Below are 14,802 nucleotides of genomic sequence, written 5' to 3'. Positions count from 1 at the left end.
TTCGAAAGCACTGACACACAGGAGCAATATATCAAGCTGGTAAACTGATTCACTATTAAGGGAGTAATATGGTGACGTATACTTATTACTGTGATTCATTGCTTTCATTTTCTAGTCTGCCTGATTTTAATGTGGAAAAAAAGTGATGTAATAGTTGGTTTTTAGTAATATTCATTCAGCAGGTTACATAAATTAAATATTTGTGGTTCATTTTTTCTAAGTGGTTAAAGTCAAAAGGAAAGGAAGAAAATTGTTGCCAATATGGCTCTTTTGGATTCAAACCAGACATTTTCATTACAGAAAATTGTCCCTATGTAGCTGCTTGCTGTGAGTCATACTGACAAACAATGGTCAAGCTCACGACCACATGCCCCAACAAATTGCCGGGAATGTTAATATCTCTGCAACAAACTCCCACCCACCGCCACCACCAACTTCGCCTAATTCATCGCACACAGCTGGAAGACCTAGGGTTATAGGTGGAGAGCAATCATCTTCTTCTTTTAACAGGACACTATGAATGAGGCCACAGCTGACAACAATGGAGTGTACCTTTTAGATGGTCGCCATAGCAACGGCTGCAGACAGCGCGAGAGAGAGAGAGCAAGAGAGAGAGTGCAGGTCCACCGCTCTGCGCAGTGAGGATCCCTGCACGAGTGCTCCACTTTTCCCTCTTTACATGTTACCGTTACGTTCACCCTGCATGAGAAAACAGTCTGTTTTAACCCGCAACAATCTGCAAATGATCACCCCAAGTCAAGCTCCTGTATGACGAGCCAGATGCTTTGTTCCAGCATAAATTTACATAAAGACTGACGCTGCCAAATTAAGCAGACTCCAGCCCGAGCATCAGCTGCTCGAGAGTACCGAGAAGGGCGTAGCACATTCATAACTAGAGAGAAAATGTTGATATATTGAAGAAGCACATTTAAGCCGTGCCGTTAGTCATGCTTCTTGCAAGCAACACACACCCACATAAAGATATCGCCGTGACTGCATCCACACGTCTAAAAATAATCAAATCAGAGACTAAGAATTCACTCAAACTCAATCTAATTCAGCCAGACACGGCAGTGCAAATCCAACTGGACATGCTGCACATCCACACCGCAGACAGTCAACAGCACCAGCGAGCAAAACAAGATCACACATGACACACACACACACACACACACACACACACACACACACACACACACACACAGTCTGACCACAGCTGCTGGAATACCTTTTTCTTTGACCATGACCATTGGAAATTGAGGTAACTCTGCACCAGAAAAGGCTCCGGGTATCGATCAGCAGCAACACGGGAGCTGCTAGTTCCTTTTTTTAGTCAAGACCGAAGAGCACAAAAACAGACACGAGAGAGAGAGAGAGAGATGGAGAGAGAGCGAGAGAGAGACAGAGAGAGAGAGAGAGGTGTAGGCGCTGCCTAGCTCTCCTCCCGAAAAAGCTGCTACAGCGTGGGGTTTGCCTCCCGACTGCCTGTTTTCCTCCCATCCCTCTCCTCCTCCTCCTCCTCCTCTGCCCACTCCTCCTCCTCCACCTCCTCCCTCTTCCCCTCCTGCTCCCTCTCTCTCTCAGCCCCTCTGTTGTGTCAGCCGCCTCCTCATTGCAGCAACCAGGTGGCTGCTGCTGCAACCCCAAATCCACTAAACAGACCCCCTTAAGCACATAACAACAGTAATACACACATGCATGTAAAGAAAAACTCTAGTAAAGACCACGTTTAATGATATCTGTTATATCAGACTTTCTTCTTTTCTCCTTGTCCGCATAACACGTCAACTTCCACTGCAAACTGTGTGGTATGCTGTGAACATATGGCACCCTAAAAATGAAGATAAACTCTATTCCATGATTAAAAACTTCATCAAACTGATTTTTACCAGGAATGACCGTTCACCACATCACCGTGCAGTATAACACACACCTCAACAAAGATTTTCTATTATTCCAACAGGGCAGCAATTACTCTTTTCAGTGCAGTAATTAGCCTGCTGCGCTGAAAGATTGGTTCAATTTAATGGAAATTAACGTATTTGACAGTGAAAAAAATATGTATTCAGAAGCCCTAAAATCCTCAAACAAAAGTTTGAAGACTTACTTCTTCTGGAAATGCTTCGTGACAGCAACTGGAGGTGGTTATTGCAACAAAATGAATAATTTAACCTAAATAAAAGATGTATTAAACACATTATCCACAGTTCACAAAGAGTTCCCTAAATGATAAGCACTTTTTCAGAATATTATCTGCACTGCAGTGTTAAGAATAATATAAAAAAGGGGTTATCTAATCTGATCCGATCAACGCTGTCAACCTGACTATCATGCCGTGAGCCAGGCTCACCCTGAGTGACAGCCTAAGTTGATAATAATCGCACCGCTTCCATGTGCCTTGAACTGTATGACCACTGCATGCAAGGGTAAGACGGGCCATTTGAGGTTAAAGGCCAGACTTATCGTGATCTTTGGCATGGGCTTTGTGTTAATATCTTTAGTAGATAGTCTGAAATCCAATTACAGAGAGCACGGGAGAGCACGTTCCTGGCTGAGCCTGGTGAAGACACCAGCTCTTTTATTATCTGCGGCTGAAATGACAAGTGGTGGAAAGTAACTAAGTATATTTACTGAAGTATTGTACTTAAGTAAAGCGTGAGGTACTTGAACTTTACTTGAGTATTACATTTTTTGCTACTTAAATATTTCTACCCCACTCCATCGTGGTAACAAATATACTTTTTGCTCCACTGGACTTATTTGATAGCTTTTGTTACTAGTTACTTCATGGATTCTGAGCATGAATAAAAAATATAACCAACTAATAATTGTATTAAAATAGATTAAGCTGGATAGATTTAGCAGTATGTTTACCAGCTGCACAGAAGCTAAGCAGCATGGGGATGGGGGTCGGCAACAAAACCTATTTTAGCCTCATAAAAAAGCAATATTAGTTTAAGTGTATGCTATATTGCGTGCATTTCTACTGCGTCAGATAGCCGTTAGCAGCTTCAGTTCCTCATCGATGCTCTTGTCAAAGCCACCAGACTCCACTGACAAAAACAGTAATTTTAGCCTGCTGAACACAAGAGCTGCTGGTCCATTTTTGACTTGAACAGTTATTTTGTTTGTGTTATTGTGTGACTTCAGTGAATCTGAATTAACCCCTTTTAAATACCAGAGTCACACAATAACACAAACAAACTAACTGATCAAGTCAGTGATAGATCAGCAGCTCCTGTGTTCAGGAATGTTAAATCTCTGTTTTTCTCAATGGAGTCTGGCTTCGAAGAGAGCGATATAACAGCTTCAGTTCCCCACTGGAAATCATTACGGTAAAGCAGTATAAAATGATCACAATATGGAATACAGTTAAACAGATATTAACTTTGTGTAGATGGCTTAAATATGTTTTGTTTTTGACCCCCATCAGTAGAATTCTAGCTTCAATGTTGGACTTTAGCCTTCTTCTCACACCTGAAGCACTTTTTGCACTTACTAAGGGTTTTTTCCTTAAGTCTAAATTCTTGCTTGTGTTGTACGTCGCTTTGGATAAAAGCGTCTGCTAAATGAAATTGTAGAATTGTAGAATTCTCATAACTGAGGGTGTGCTGACTGATATCTAGTGTATGTAATATACTGTCTAAGGAAAAGGTAGTCCACACAAACACCGTTAAAGGAAACTGAACAATCCCTTCAAACATTTGAAACCTGAAGTGCCATCACTCTTCTTGTGCTGCATTCAGACACATCTCACAAGAATTTAAATATTTAAACACTGAGCAAATTGGTTCAACTTCTTTCATAAACACGGCAAAAAAGGCAACGAGCCACATTGTAAGAGATGTTCCAGGCACTGCAATAGATAAGTAGAATTAAAAAATGATTTTAAAAAAGCTAGGGAAAAACAATATTTCTTCTTGTCACAATTACAAATTTAAAATTGTGTTACAGAAAGTTTTTATTTTTAAATTCTTTCTACTTTCTTTTTTGTTTTGTTTTGTTTTTGTTTATGGTTTTAAAATAATTTTTAGGTAATTTTCTTGTACTTTTTACTAATTTCTTGATCATTTTTGGGTAATTTCTACTTTCACTGCCTTTTTCCCGTGTTTTTAAGAAATCAAGTAAATTTGCCCAGCTCTAAGCTCTCAAGTGATGAACACATTAATACATCAAAAATTATAATCCAATGATATGATAGGTTTTATTCTGAAATGGACCACATTCTGCATAATGGGTACTTCTGCTTTAAGGACTTTAAGTATATTCTGATGCTAACACTTATGCATTTTTACTCAAGTGAACATTTAGATGCAGAGTAACAGAGTGTTTCTGCACTGCATTAATATTACTTATACTTCAGTAAAAGATCTCAATACTTCTTTCACCACTGGAAATGATCAAATGAAAGATTTCCTTTCAACTTCACGTCAGAGACTTAACTCTTAAATGTCAAAGTACACACTCTTTGTACAAAGTAATATAAGGTCTCAAAAACCCTGTGCATCACTGTAACTGCTTTTATGCTACACCTACAGTGTGCATCTGCAAAATGTGTGAAATTATAAACAAATACTGTTTCACTCAGGCCTGACTAAAAGCTCTGCAATACAACTAGTAATAAAGTTTCTTATTTGCCTCCAGGGGAGGCATCCACTGACAACCAGCTGGGACATAGCAGGGGAACAGTCCAGTGTTTACACACACTTCAATGTGTGAGCTACAGACGATATGATTTCAGAAATAACTCATCCATGTCACACCAGCAGCAATTAGAAAGCCCACAGTCATTGACCCATCTGTCCCATGCTGGAGCTACCGCTGTACTGCTCTCTGTGGCTGAGGGGGAGGAATAGTTTTGCATCAGCACCACCTCTGTAATTGCTGATGCAGGCATCCCATTTTGCATTCATAATGCATTCATCCACTGCAGTGTCAACTGTGCCACCTGCTGGATGCCCAACGACGTGCATCACTCTGCACAGGGGCGTTTTCTTCTCATCAGGATGTGGAGATATGCCAAGTGAGGCAAACGGTAAAAATAGTTAGCGGAAATGTCTTCAGCACTCCACCCTTTCTTTTTTTATTATGAAGGAAGAGAATTATGTAATGAGCTTGTGATGACCAAGGACTTGACTGGCTTTCCAAATTTTAGATGGTCAAAAACCACTTCCTGCAAGAAAATTAGAGGTTTACAATGTGGCCACTAACTTCTTAATGTCACACAAAGAGTGTCCAGAGACTGTGCCTTCTCATAATACTGTAATGGAGCTTTTGTAATTTTTGCCTCTTTTAATAATGTCTGTAGGAGCTGCTGGACATTCATGCTACACAAGGCTTGCCAAGAGCAATTCTGAGTAGCAAAGCCTATTATCCATGGATGAAAGGTTTCTACTGTATTTGGCTCACCTATGGATCATCCATGTCTGGCTGTCCATTAATAACCCGGCTGGGGGACTATACACTGAACATCCCTCATATCAATGCAGATTAAGCACTGTTAGTGTTTAGCATGTAATTAAGGCCGTATAATTTACAGTTATAGACCCCTACCTTGAGTGGTGAAGCTAGACTAAGGTCACATTTACAGTAAACAACGGTGGTCTGTGTGGATGTACTGCACAGTTATCCCTGGGATTAAAATTAGGATTGCGGGATGCCAGACAAGACACACGCAGACATACACATGCATACTGAATGCTTGTGTAAATACTTGTAACTACACATCCTATTCCCTGGTTGATGATTTGCGCATTTCTACTAATCCGACAGACACATAGCGTGCCAGTGCAACCAGGATGAACCCCTCAACGCTTTTAGATAGCACAGACAGACCTGCCTTTCTATGGGATAATGACAGACTCTTCACCAGCTTGTATCTATTTTAAAACAGGTTACAAAACACAATGAGAACCCTTTTGAACAGCAATCATGCGCAACCTCCTTCAAAGTGAATTTCACCCAAGTTGCATTAGCATTCCTGTGTTTTCACTAAAATACTGGCTCATTTTTACCTTTTTTCTAAGCATTTCAACAATTTGCAAACATAAAACCACATTTTTTATTCTACAATCCACAGGAGGCTGCACATGCAGACTTAGTCTCATGTGCAGCCTCCTCTTTGAGGTATCGTCAAAGACTTAGTGACCTCTGGATGACACCAGCTGGGGAGCAGAGTCAGAGCCATATATATTAAAAAGCACTCAACAAGTGAAATAATGCAGCATCGTTTGCAGTGTGGAAACTGTGAGCAACATTCAGAAAAGGGTAACGGTAAATAAAAAAGTCTTGTAACAATATTTTTTTACAGATATCGGGTCTTAGGAAAGACACGGAAGACTTTTACCCACAAAATTGAAAACAGCCGTCAAATGACCCAGGCTTGACCTATGCAGATCTCACAGAATAAGCAGCGATTGACTGTCACTGTCACTGTTTGATAGATTTTAGCTGCATAAGCCTTGGCCTGTGTGATCTTTGATCCGGGGTCACTCTGCAGTGTGTGCACAAAGCTTCCGTGAACCTTAGCTATTAAGTCAAAATCAAACCTTCACTGCAAAATAGAAGAAGTTACTGCTGCCCACAGTTTTTGCAACTAAGTGCCAAGCAATGATGCTTTTACTACTGTGTCTGGCATGCTATCAGAAAATACATAAGGTCTAGAAAATCTCGATTTGTCCTCATGCCCATGTTGTAATCCTGATGTAAGCCACCATGTTGCTTCCTCATGTACTGTTGCTTGGCAAAATGCAGCAGGTCCGCCCTTGCATATGCGTTTGCATTATATAACTATGGATAGGACAGTGATTAATTTCTTTTTTGCGGCAACACTTTTTGGCGTCAGGTAGTTGTGGTTGTGCAAGTCGCACACAGGAGATCTACGCACAGGTCAGATGTGGAAATCCTCAACAGGTCACTGTCATCCAATTAAAATGAATTAATCTTTGAGCAACGACTAATCAATTCCCTTTCAGACACCTACTTGTAAACAAAATGCCAAGCAGTGCTGCCAAATTGCAGTACGGGACCAAAACAGCAGCCCCTCATGGCATCAACAAACAATTGCTGAAGGGAAAAGCAGGTAACGAGAGGAAAGTGGATGGAAGAAAATAAAATAAATGTAATGTAAATTAAATGTGTCAAAAAATAGACAAATACTATTTCTCATAGTACTCCCTGTAAATCAGTGCAACAGCTTTCTTCATTTTTTCCCATTCACTCATTGATTAAACAATCATCACTGAAGTTGACTGTTGTTGGAGTCAGCCACAGCTTGGATGGATGGATGCAGTGGGAGATGGGTGAATACATGATTCGAATGGATGCGTCTTTCTCCTGTCCTACCTGTAGCGACCTCGTTAAGCCTCTCGCTCAGATAATATTCATTTGGGTCGAGGTAGGGCAGCTGCTCCATATATTGTTTAGGAATGAGGTAAAGGACCTCAGCCACGTGCCCATCCTCGATGATGGACATGCGCTTGACCGAGCTCTTGCGTTTCACCCGGACGCGGTCGACACTGTGGCTGCGGCTGGAGCTGCACAGCTTGCCCAGGCTGTTGAGATTGGGCAGAGTGGGCATGGTGGCACCCCGGTCCCCTTCGGTTGTCCCACAGAGAAGGGTGAAGCACTGTTGGTAGACGTCGGCCAGGGTCGGGCTCAGACCCGCTCTGAAATCCAGTCGCCTTTGGACATCAAGAACATGGGTTCTTCATTGAGGCACGAAATGGAAACAAAGGAGCCAGAGCTTGGTGGGCGACTTCACGGCAGCTCATCATAAAATCATGGCAACATCCAGTGAGGCCTCCTGTGGAAACTTCTCCTGTCCTGAAACCCTCCACCTGTCACTTCAGATCTGCGGTGGACATTAGACGTGGAGCGCTGATGTCCACCTTGAGGTGGGGACGCCAAACGGCAGACGGCATGTATGACAAAGCACTCTGCCGCAGGTAGATGCAGAGTGAGAAACAGGGAAAGAAGCTTACACTATGAGTGTCTTCAGCCCAACCAGCCTAGTGCCTTAAGCAGCTTAGGGCTGACGTCGAGCCTATGATTATCTTCTGGGTGGGGTTAGGTAGCTCTTCATCAGGCTGGGACAGTGTATGGGGGGAGTCTCTATACCTGATGTGACTCATGTGCATCCCAATCACTGTTCTTCTAATTCACGTGTCCAATGAAGAGATGAGATTCTGTCAGACCTTTCAAAAGGCAAGCACATTGTTTATTTCTGTGAGCTACATTTTAGATAAAAGTGAGACATTAAAGAGCTGTATGCAGCATTTTAGAACACTGACATAACAGCAAACAACTACTTGCAGTGTAAAAACATTGTAGGCTAATGGTGTCTTGAGCAGAGAATAAAGTCATGCTCCCTCCGTGTGTGTTGTAATCTGTGCCGCTCTGTTTTTTTGTTTTGCAAGTGCATATTAGTGCAACACACTGACCACCCCACTGGCTAAGTAAGCATCACCACTCTGTTCTGCACTCATATGGTGGAACTGCTGATAACGCCCCACCAAACCAGGAACTGTCCATTTATCCCATGGCCCAAAATTCAGAAAACCTATTTGTCAGAAAAATATCCCACTGGACCAGAAACCATTTCTTGGAAGGCCAAAAAAACTAAAGCCCATTGCTCTGAAGTTCCATTTCTCCGAAAATACACACTCCATGCAATTAGACAACCCAATTGCGTGAATCTTTGCATTGTGCATTTCTCTGAACTACAGATACATTACATTTGTCAACAATGCTGTGGTGAAGGTGTGGTGATATTTAGGCGCAAAAAAACACTTGGTTATGGCTCAGAAAAGTGTTTGGTGGTGCAAAAGCAGCTGGGAAAGCAGACATGAATTTGTGAAAAATACTTGGTTTCGGTGGCTCAAATTATGCTGAAAAGGCTACAAAGGGTCGGTAAAAACTCCCAGGAACGGTGGTTTAAACACTGCCGGACAACTGAAACTAATGGCAAGGAGTGTGTAACTTTAGAGAAATAGGGACTTCAGAGTAGTTGAGGTTTGTTGTTGGGTAAATGAGCTGTTGCAAAAATGGGGCTTTTGGTCAGTTACCATTTTTAGCTCTGTCAGCACATTTGCTGTGGTTAGCACTCTTCGCACCTTAGCACCATTAGCTGCTAGCTGCCGGCTCAACCACCTCCATGTTGAGAGCTGCATGGAGACAACCTTTGAATCATAGTTATGCTCTGAATGGTGCGTGCAGCTCATTTAAACAAGATCCTCTTGTTTAGAGAGCATTTTAGATGCATCTAGATTCTTTTACGCTCACAAAGTGTGTTTTTGAGTGAATTTGCTTTGCATTAACCGAATGGATGCATATCAGCTTGCAGCATCACAGTGATCCAAGACATACTTCAGGGTAGACTGCCTTGGAAGTCTGCCAGTCCTTTACAAGGTCAACAGCTAGCAAGGTCATTCCTCCAGCCAACAATGCACAAACCCACTGTTAATCATCAGCAGGATCCTTCACAATAAAAGACACTATCAGCACTGAAGCGGAAATGCCAGCAGTGGCTCTAAATTATCAGCTAAAATGATCAGGAATAGGATTTTGGAAGATTTGGTAACTTAGTAAGAGGGCATGTTCTGAGTTTTTAATCTTCAAACCATCTAATGTTGGGATGAATTTGTTTGTGCAAGAACATCTAGAGTGTTTTCTAGACAAGCCAAATCCGTATAACACAATATTGAGCTACTGAATTTTTACAAGTACTCTTTTTTTGACTCAAAGACGCATTCACCTTCCCTGGAAATGTGAGTTCAGCGAGAGGTAAATTTTGAGTCTTCCTGGTGGAAAGTGAAAAGATAAATGACGCAGAGGGAGAATCTGAACAAATTCCACAAAACAATATAACCCCAAACACCAGTGCTGTTTTAAACCAACTTAAAACATCACATTCTTTTCAACTATGAAAACACATTGCAGCTAAGATAAGATTGTCTCCTACATACATACACAGGTTAATGTCTGAAAGTATAAAAACAGAGAAAACCTTCCTTGACATCTAATATTCATCAAAGAGATAAAGCTAATCACAGCTATCCACTCTCTCCCAGGAAATTAAATAAATCATGGAGGTACGCAGGCATGATGAAAAGCACAGCAGACAATGACAAAGCACAAAATATCGTTTTAGTCTGGAGATATCGGGCTTGGCCTGCACTTCAAAATTAATGATTTTCCTCTTCGTCTGAGAGGGTGCACAAAGAGGGGATGGCTGGAGCTTAGCTAACTACTATTTCCATCTTCACAAGTTAATGAATTTGACTTAATTCAGGTTCCTCTTACAAGCACGCCTTCATTCTCCCATTCAGAAAGCCTGCGTTTCACTTAAGAGTAAAGATAAAGTGTGATGGTGAGGCATGAGCAAGAAGACGAACACTCTTACACCCACACATGCAGACACATGGACCTCAGGGTAGCTAAGGACATGCTATTCTGCTGCAGTGAGGCACTGCCCTCCAATTGTCATCCACTCTGTTGTAGCTTTGATACGACTCGCAAATCAACACATAACATGCTCAGGACACACGACTGCTGTCCCTGCACACAGAAAAATCAGACGCGCACACAAATCGCATCCCAAACATTTTCCAAGCCTCTGCCGTTCCTGCATCCTGCTTCACACTAGAAGAAACACACCCCTCCTCTTCATCTGTCCCCCCTCCCTGTCTTACCATCCAGTCCGAAGCAAGAGGTGATTTTTTGGGCGTAGTTGCAGAGCCCGTCGTAGCCAGGCTCCTGCCTCACTGTATCCCTCTCCCCCATCTCTACACACTCCCACACACACCGTCCCGTCCGGCAGCGCTTTCACTCCTTCCCCTCCTCATCAATTATTCAGGCTTTTGCCAGGACACATGCATGCGCGCGCACACCAACCGCCTTGTTCGCACATACAGCACGGACACACACAGAGACAGAGAAAAGTGCTGATGCAGAGGGTCGTGCTGTTGGAGCATGAGCAGCCCTCTCCAGTGGTCGGATAAGGATGAGGCACCAGATTAAGTTACTGCAGAATGGTGCCGTGCCTCCTTTTCCATCTACCACTGATCGTCCAGATTACACTGCAGTGTAACAGGTACGCTGTGCAGGATGTGCTAACCCCGCTCAAGGAAAGGGTGGGGAGGAGGGGGAGGAGGAGGAGGAGGTCAGAGCAGGGCAAGACTGAAGAAGGGAGGACTTTCTATGTTGCCAGTAATTTAAAGTGATCCAGACATCAAAATGCATAGATTATTTTCAGATCTGACTTCTGGAAAAAAAGAACAGTCTTTGTATTTGAGATGGGGATAAAAGAGAGGAGCAGTAAAGTACCAATTTATAGACTATCCCAGTACTGAAAAAGTCTGGCTGAGGAGCACTATGTGTACGTTTCAAAAACATGTGCTCTTTGAATTAAAGGACAAAAATGACTTATTTCTTTTGTCAATACGTCAAAACATTCAATGGCACACTGTTTTTGCAAAGGTTAGCTCGCTAGTCATCTCTTACTTATACTGAGGACTCATGTACCCTGTACAAATTGTGTATATTTTTATTTATTAATTGATGTTTTGCATGGAATTATGCAGCCTGTATCTGATGTTGCTGATTGTGTGATGTATCTGCTGCTTTGTTGGAGTTGACCTGAGTGTCTGTAGACTAACTTCATTGATTGCACCTGTGACAGTTATCTAGTGCTGCTCTGATTGCCTGACACCTGACATCAGCCGTGGTATATCTGTGAGCTGCCACTTGTTTTAACGTGCCCTGATGAAAACTGTGAGCTGAAACACAAAGCCGTTAAGCCAATTTATTTAAGGATTTTATTAAATTTTGCAAAACAGTGTTCCTTTGACTTTTTTTCTTTTGATTTTTTGACAAACGAAATAGCAAGTCTAACCCCTCCCTCCTTTTTTAACCCCACTACTGAGTCCCAAAACACAGAAATGAACTAGGCTCCTTGACTTTAGACCTTGTCAATGTGTTTTTTGACTGTGTTTTTAGTTAGAGGCCTGAAATAACGATTGCAGTTAACACTAGCTGAAGAGACTTTCACGTTTTGTTCTACATGAAATACATCAGTAAATACCCCACTCATGAACTTTGATGCTTTTATGCGTCTTTAAAATGACGGTTGCTAACAAGTGGCTAAAACAGACAGAACGTCATTACATCACGCTGAGCTGAACACGGCTTTACAGGGTGCCATTAGCTTTCGGGGTGTTTTTTGTGCATATTGATTGTGATCACAGGCCTGAAACATTAACATTTTCAACAATTAAACCTTGCTGAACTCTGATTTATGTTGCTAAGAATCAGCTGACTTTTTATTAGGGAAAGAAAACCCTGAAATACATAAATTCAGAACACTTCACTACAATGCTTTCAAAACGGTCCAATATAAAATATGACATGCCAACTTATACAAACAGCCCAGGAGTAGCAGAAAACTGGATGAACAACATTGGCCCACATATGTGAGAACTCTGCCGCCCAACATGTTGTTTTAAGATTCTGCGCTGGAGCAGAGATAAATGGCTTAAATGGGCCGAGAGGAACAATAAATTCACCCATATATGAATGTCCAAACCAAACAGCAGAGGACCAATGGTAGCAGAACTGCAAACTATAACAACAAATGACCAGATTATGTTAAATGTCATAACTGCGGTAGGTTTAAGGGGATTTCCCACACCAAGAGGGAGAATGTACTGTAGGAGAAACCTGATAAGAAATGTCCCAACACCCCTTAAATGCCACTACCTAGGTGACCTTGAAAAATGCTATTAACTCTCAGTGGCTGTGGCCAAAATGCTCAGTTGCCTGCCCACAGGTAGAAAATAATGTAAAAGCACTATGTGCTCTGTAAACATCCCATAATAATGTAATTTTTAAAAAGGGTTTTATTTTAAAAAGAAGTCACGCAGCCAAAAGAAAGCAACACAGGAAATATGATGACACTGAAAGGTCCACATAGAGCAGTATGGCCGCAAGGGTGTATTATGAGGTGGGGTGGCTAATGGAAGGGCATCACTACCAAGGTAAGAGCTGATGGCCTTGTGCTGAGAGAGGTGGGGGGTTGGCGACTGCAAGACTGAGAGCACGGTAATGGCTGATGCTTGCTGGACAACTACGGGAGGGGCTGGTGATCATAAATGCATACTAGGAGGGCAAAGTGAAGTCATTTGAGACGTTTTTTAATTTCCTGTTTCTATGGGAAGTAAAATCAGCTAACAGGTTTTTTTAATGTAGGATTACTGGTATAACACAAAAACTATGTACGCTTAGCCTGCAGCTATATATTGATATCATGAAAATAAAGTAGTATCAGGGATAAATAGTTAGATATAAACAAATCAGATTAATCTATAAAATATTTTCTTGATGTATTGAGGATAGCAAATCATCAATATTTAAAGCCCCCTGGGATGACTTCAAATGGCCAACCAACAGTCCACAACCCAAAGATATTAAATGTATTAACTTATGACAAAGAAAAGCAGCAGATCCTCATAAATGGAAAGTTGGGAATGAAAAATATTTGGCATTTTGCTTGAGCAGTTACTTAAATGTAAAATCCTTTATCATTTTTTTTTGTTGAAACATAGTGAAAATTAATCAAAATACATTTGGAGTGCCCAAAATATAATAGGACTGATGTTTAGATTCTCTGCAAAGACTAGAATATGGGAAAAATATATTCTGATTTATTATCATTGTACAAACACTCTATGTCCTCTTGTTAATTATTGTGAAACATAGTGTAATTAGTGCAGTTGAAAAAAGACATTGACTTAGCCTGGACCATGACAAATATCTATGTGATTTGACATATTGTTATGCTTTTTGCATCAATGTGCCAGATTTATCTGTGATAATAAATTCATAACCTCCCATTCATGTAACCAACACAGAGGTAATTAGCACAACTGTCGGGGCTAAATGCTGTAGGGGTCTTATGAATAATGATTGGCTCTATGCAGGGACTTAAGCAGGCTAATCAGATCTATGTACCACAGGGGGGCTGTCAAGAAAACGGTGGGCTCTCAGCTCCATCGATCTCCAGCAGTAGCCATGGAGGACAGATAGGACACAGCAGTGATGGAGAAGCCGTCTTGCTACACAGGCTCAACTATACAGAGTTTGAAGAGGAGTGACATGCTACACAGCTTTAGCTTCTTTATAAATGTTTTACCCCGATAATAAGGGTAAGGCCCATCATGATGAATCCCACTGCAGATCTTATATAATAACATTAAGGTGTAATGTCAGTATTTTTAAACCTGGACCCTTTCTTCCCATTTTTGTGTGTCTAAGTGACATCAAAAGTGGCAGCTGCGAAGCTGTGCACCGCCAATGTACGACCAATAAAATGCTTCTTTTTGCCACTGAGAGGCTCAGATTATTATTCTAAGTGTCTGACAATATTATATAAAGGATCCCTGTAACAATAGACCCTTTTGTTAAAGAGTAAGATCATTTTTGTTTAGCCAGAAATGGCCTAGAATTGCCATTGTCAAACTCACCAGACTTCGTATAAATAAATAATAATTTTATGATTGTAAAACACACTTAATTCAAAGTTGACAAAAATAATCAGAATCAAACTCACAGAGCCCATCTTGATTCATCTTTCCACTGTTCCAACAATCACCGACTCTGGTTTGATTGAAATAAACCCTTAATTCCTTGTTAGTTGTGAAAATATGCTGGTTCTATACATGCTCAAATTACTGTTTATTTAAACTGTGTTGGACAGTGCTAATTTGTGGGCTGTTCCTGGTTAAACAAAAAGGATCTCACGCTTTA

General features: G+C 41.4%; 1 protein-coding gene across 12 annotated transcripts in view; it reads right to left on the bottom strand.

Annotated features, from left to right (window-relative positions):
- Positions 1-14,802, bottom strand: part of ablim1a (actin binding LIM protein 1a) — a 54,811-nt gene that overhangs the window by 36,505 nt on the left and 3,504 nt on the right. For 2 of the 12 annotated variants that reach the window (XR_015778360.1, XR_015778369.1), the window contains exon 1: positions 7,345-7,923. The exons of 2 other annotated variants lie outside the window; for them this stretch is intronic. Coding sequence is in view for 1 of the 10 variants with exons in the window: in XM_088086196.1 (XP_087942322.1) it covers positions 7,345-7,579 (235 nt within the window). In the remaining 9 variants the exon portion in view is untranslated. Of the gene's footprint in view, positions 1-1,228; positions 1,489-7,344; positions 7,926-10,691; positions 10,949-14,802 lie in introns of those variants that run through there. 8 more of the 12 variants (XR_015778364.1, XR_015778361.1, XR_015778362.1 and 5 more) reach the window with 7 other exon arrangements.

This window comes from Plectropomus leopardus, chromosome 13 (assembly GCF_026936395.1).
Source record: "Plectropomus leopardus strain MGB_pleo_1.0 chromosome 13, ASM2693639v1, whole genome shotgun sequence".
In the NCBI taxonomy this organism is placed as follows: domain Eukaryota; kingdom Metazoa; phylum Chordata; class Actinopteri; order Perciformes; family Serranidae; genus Plectropomus; species Plectropomus leopardus.
This window is presented reverse-complemented; position numbering and strand designations above follow the sequence as displayed.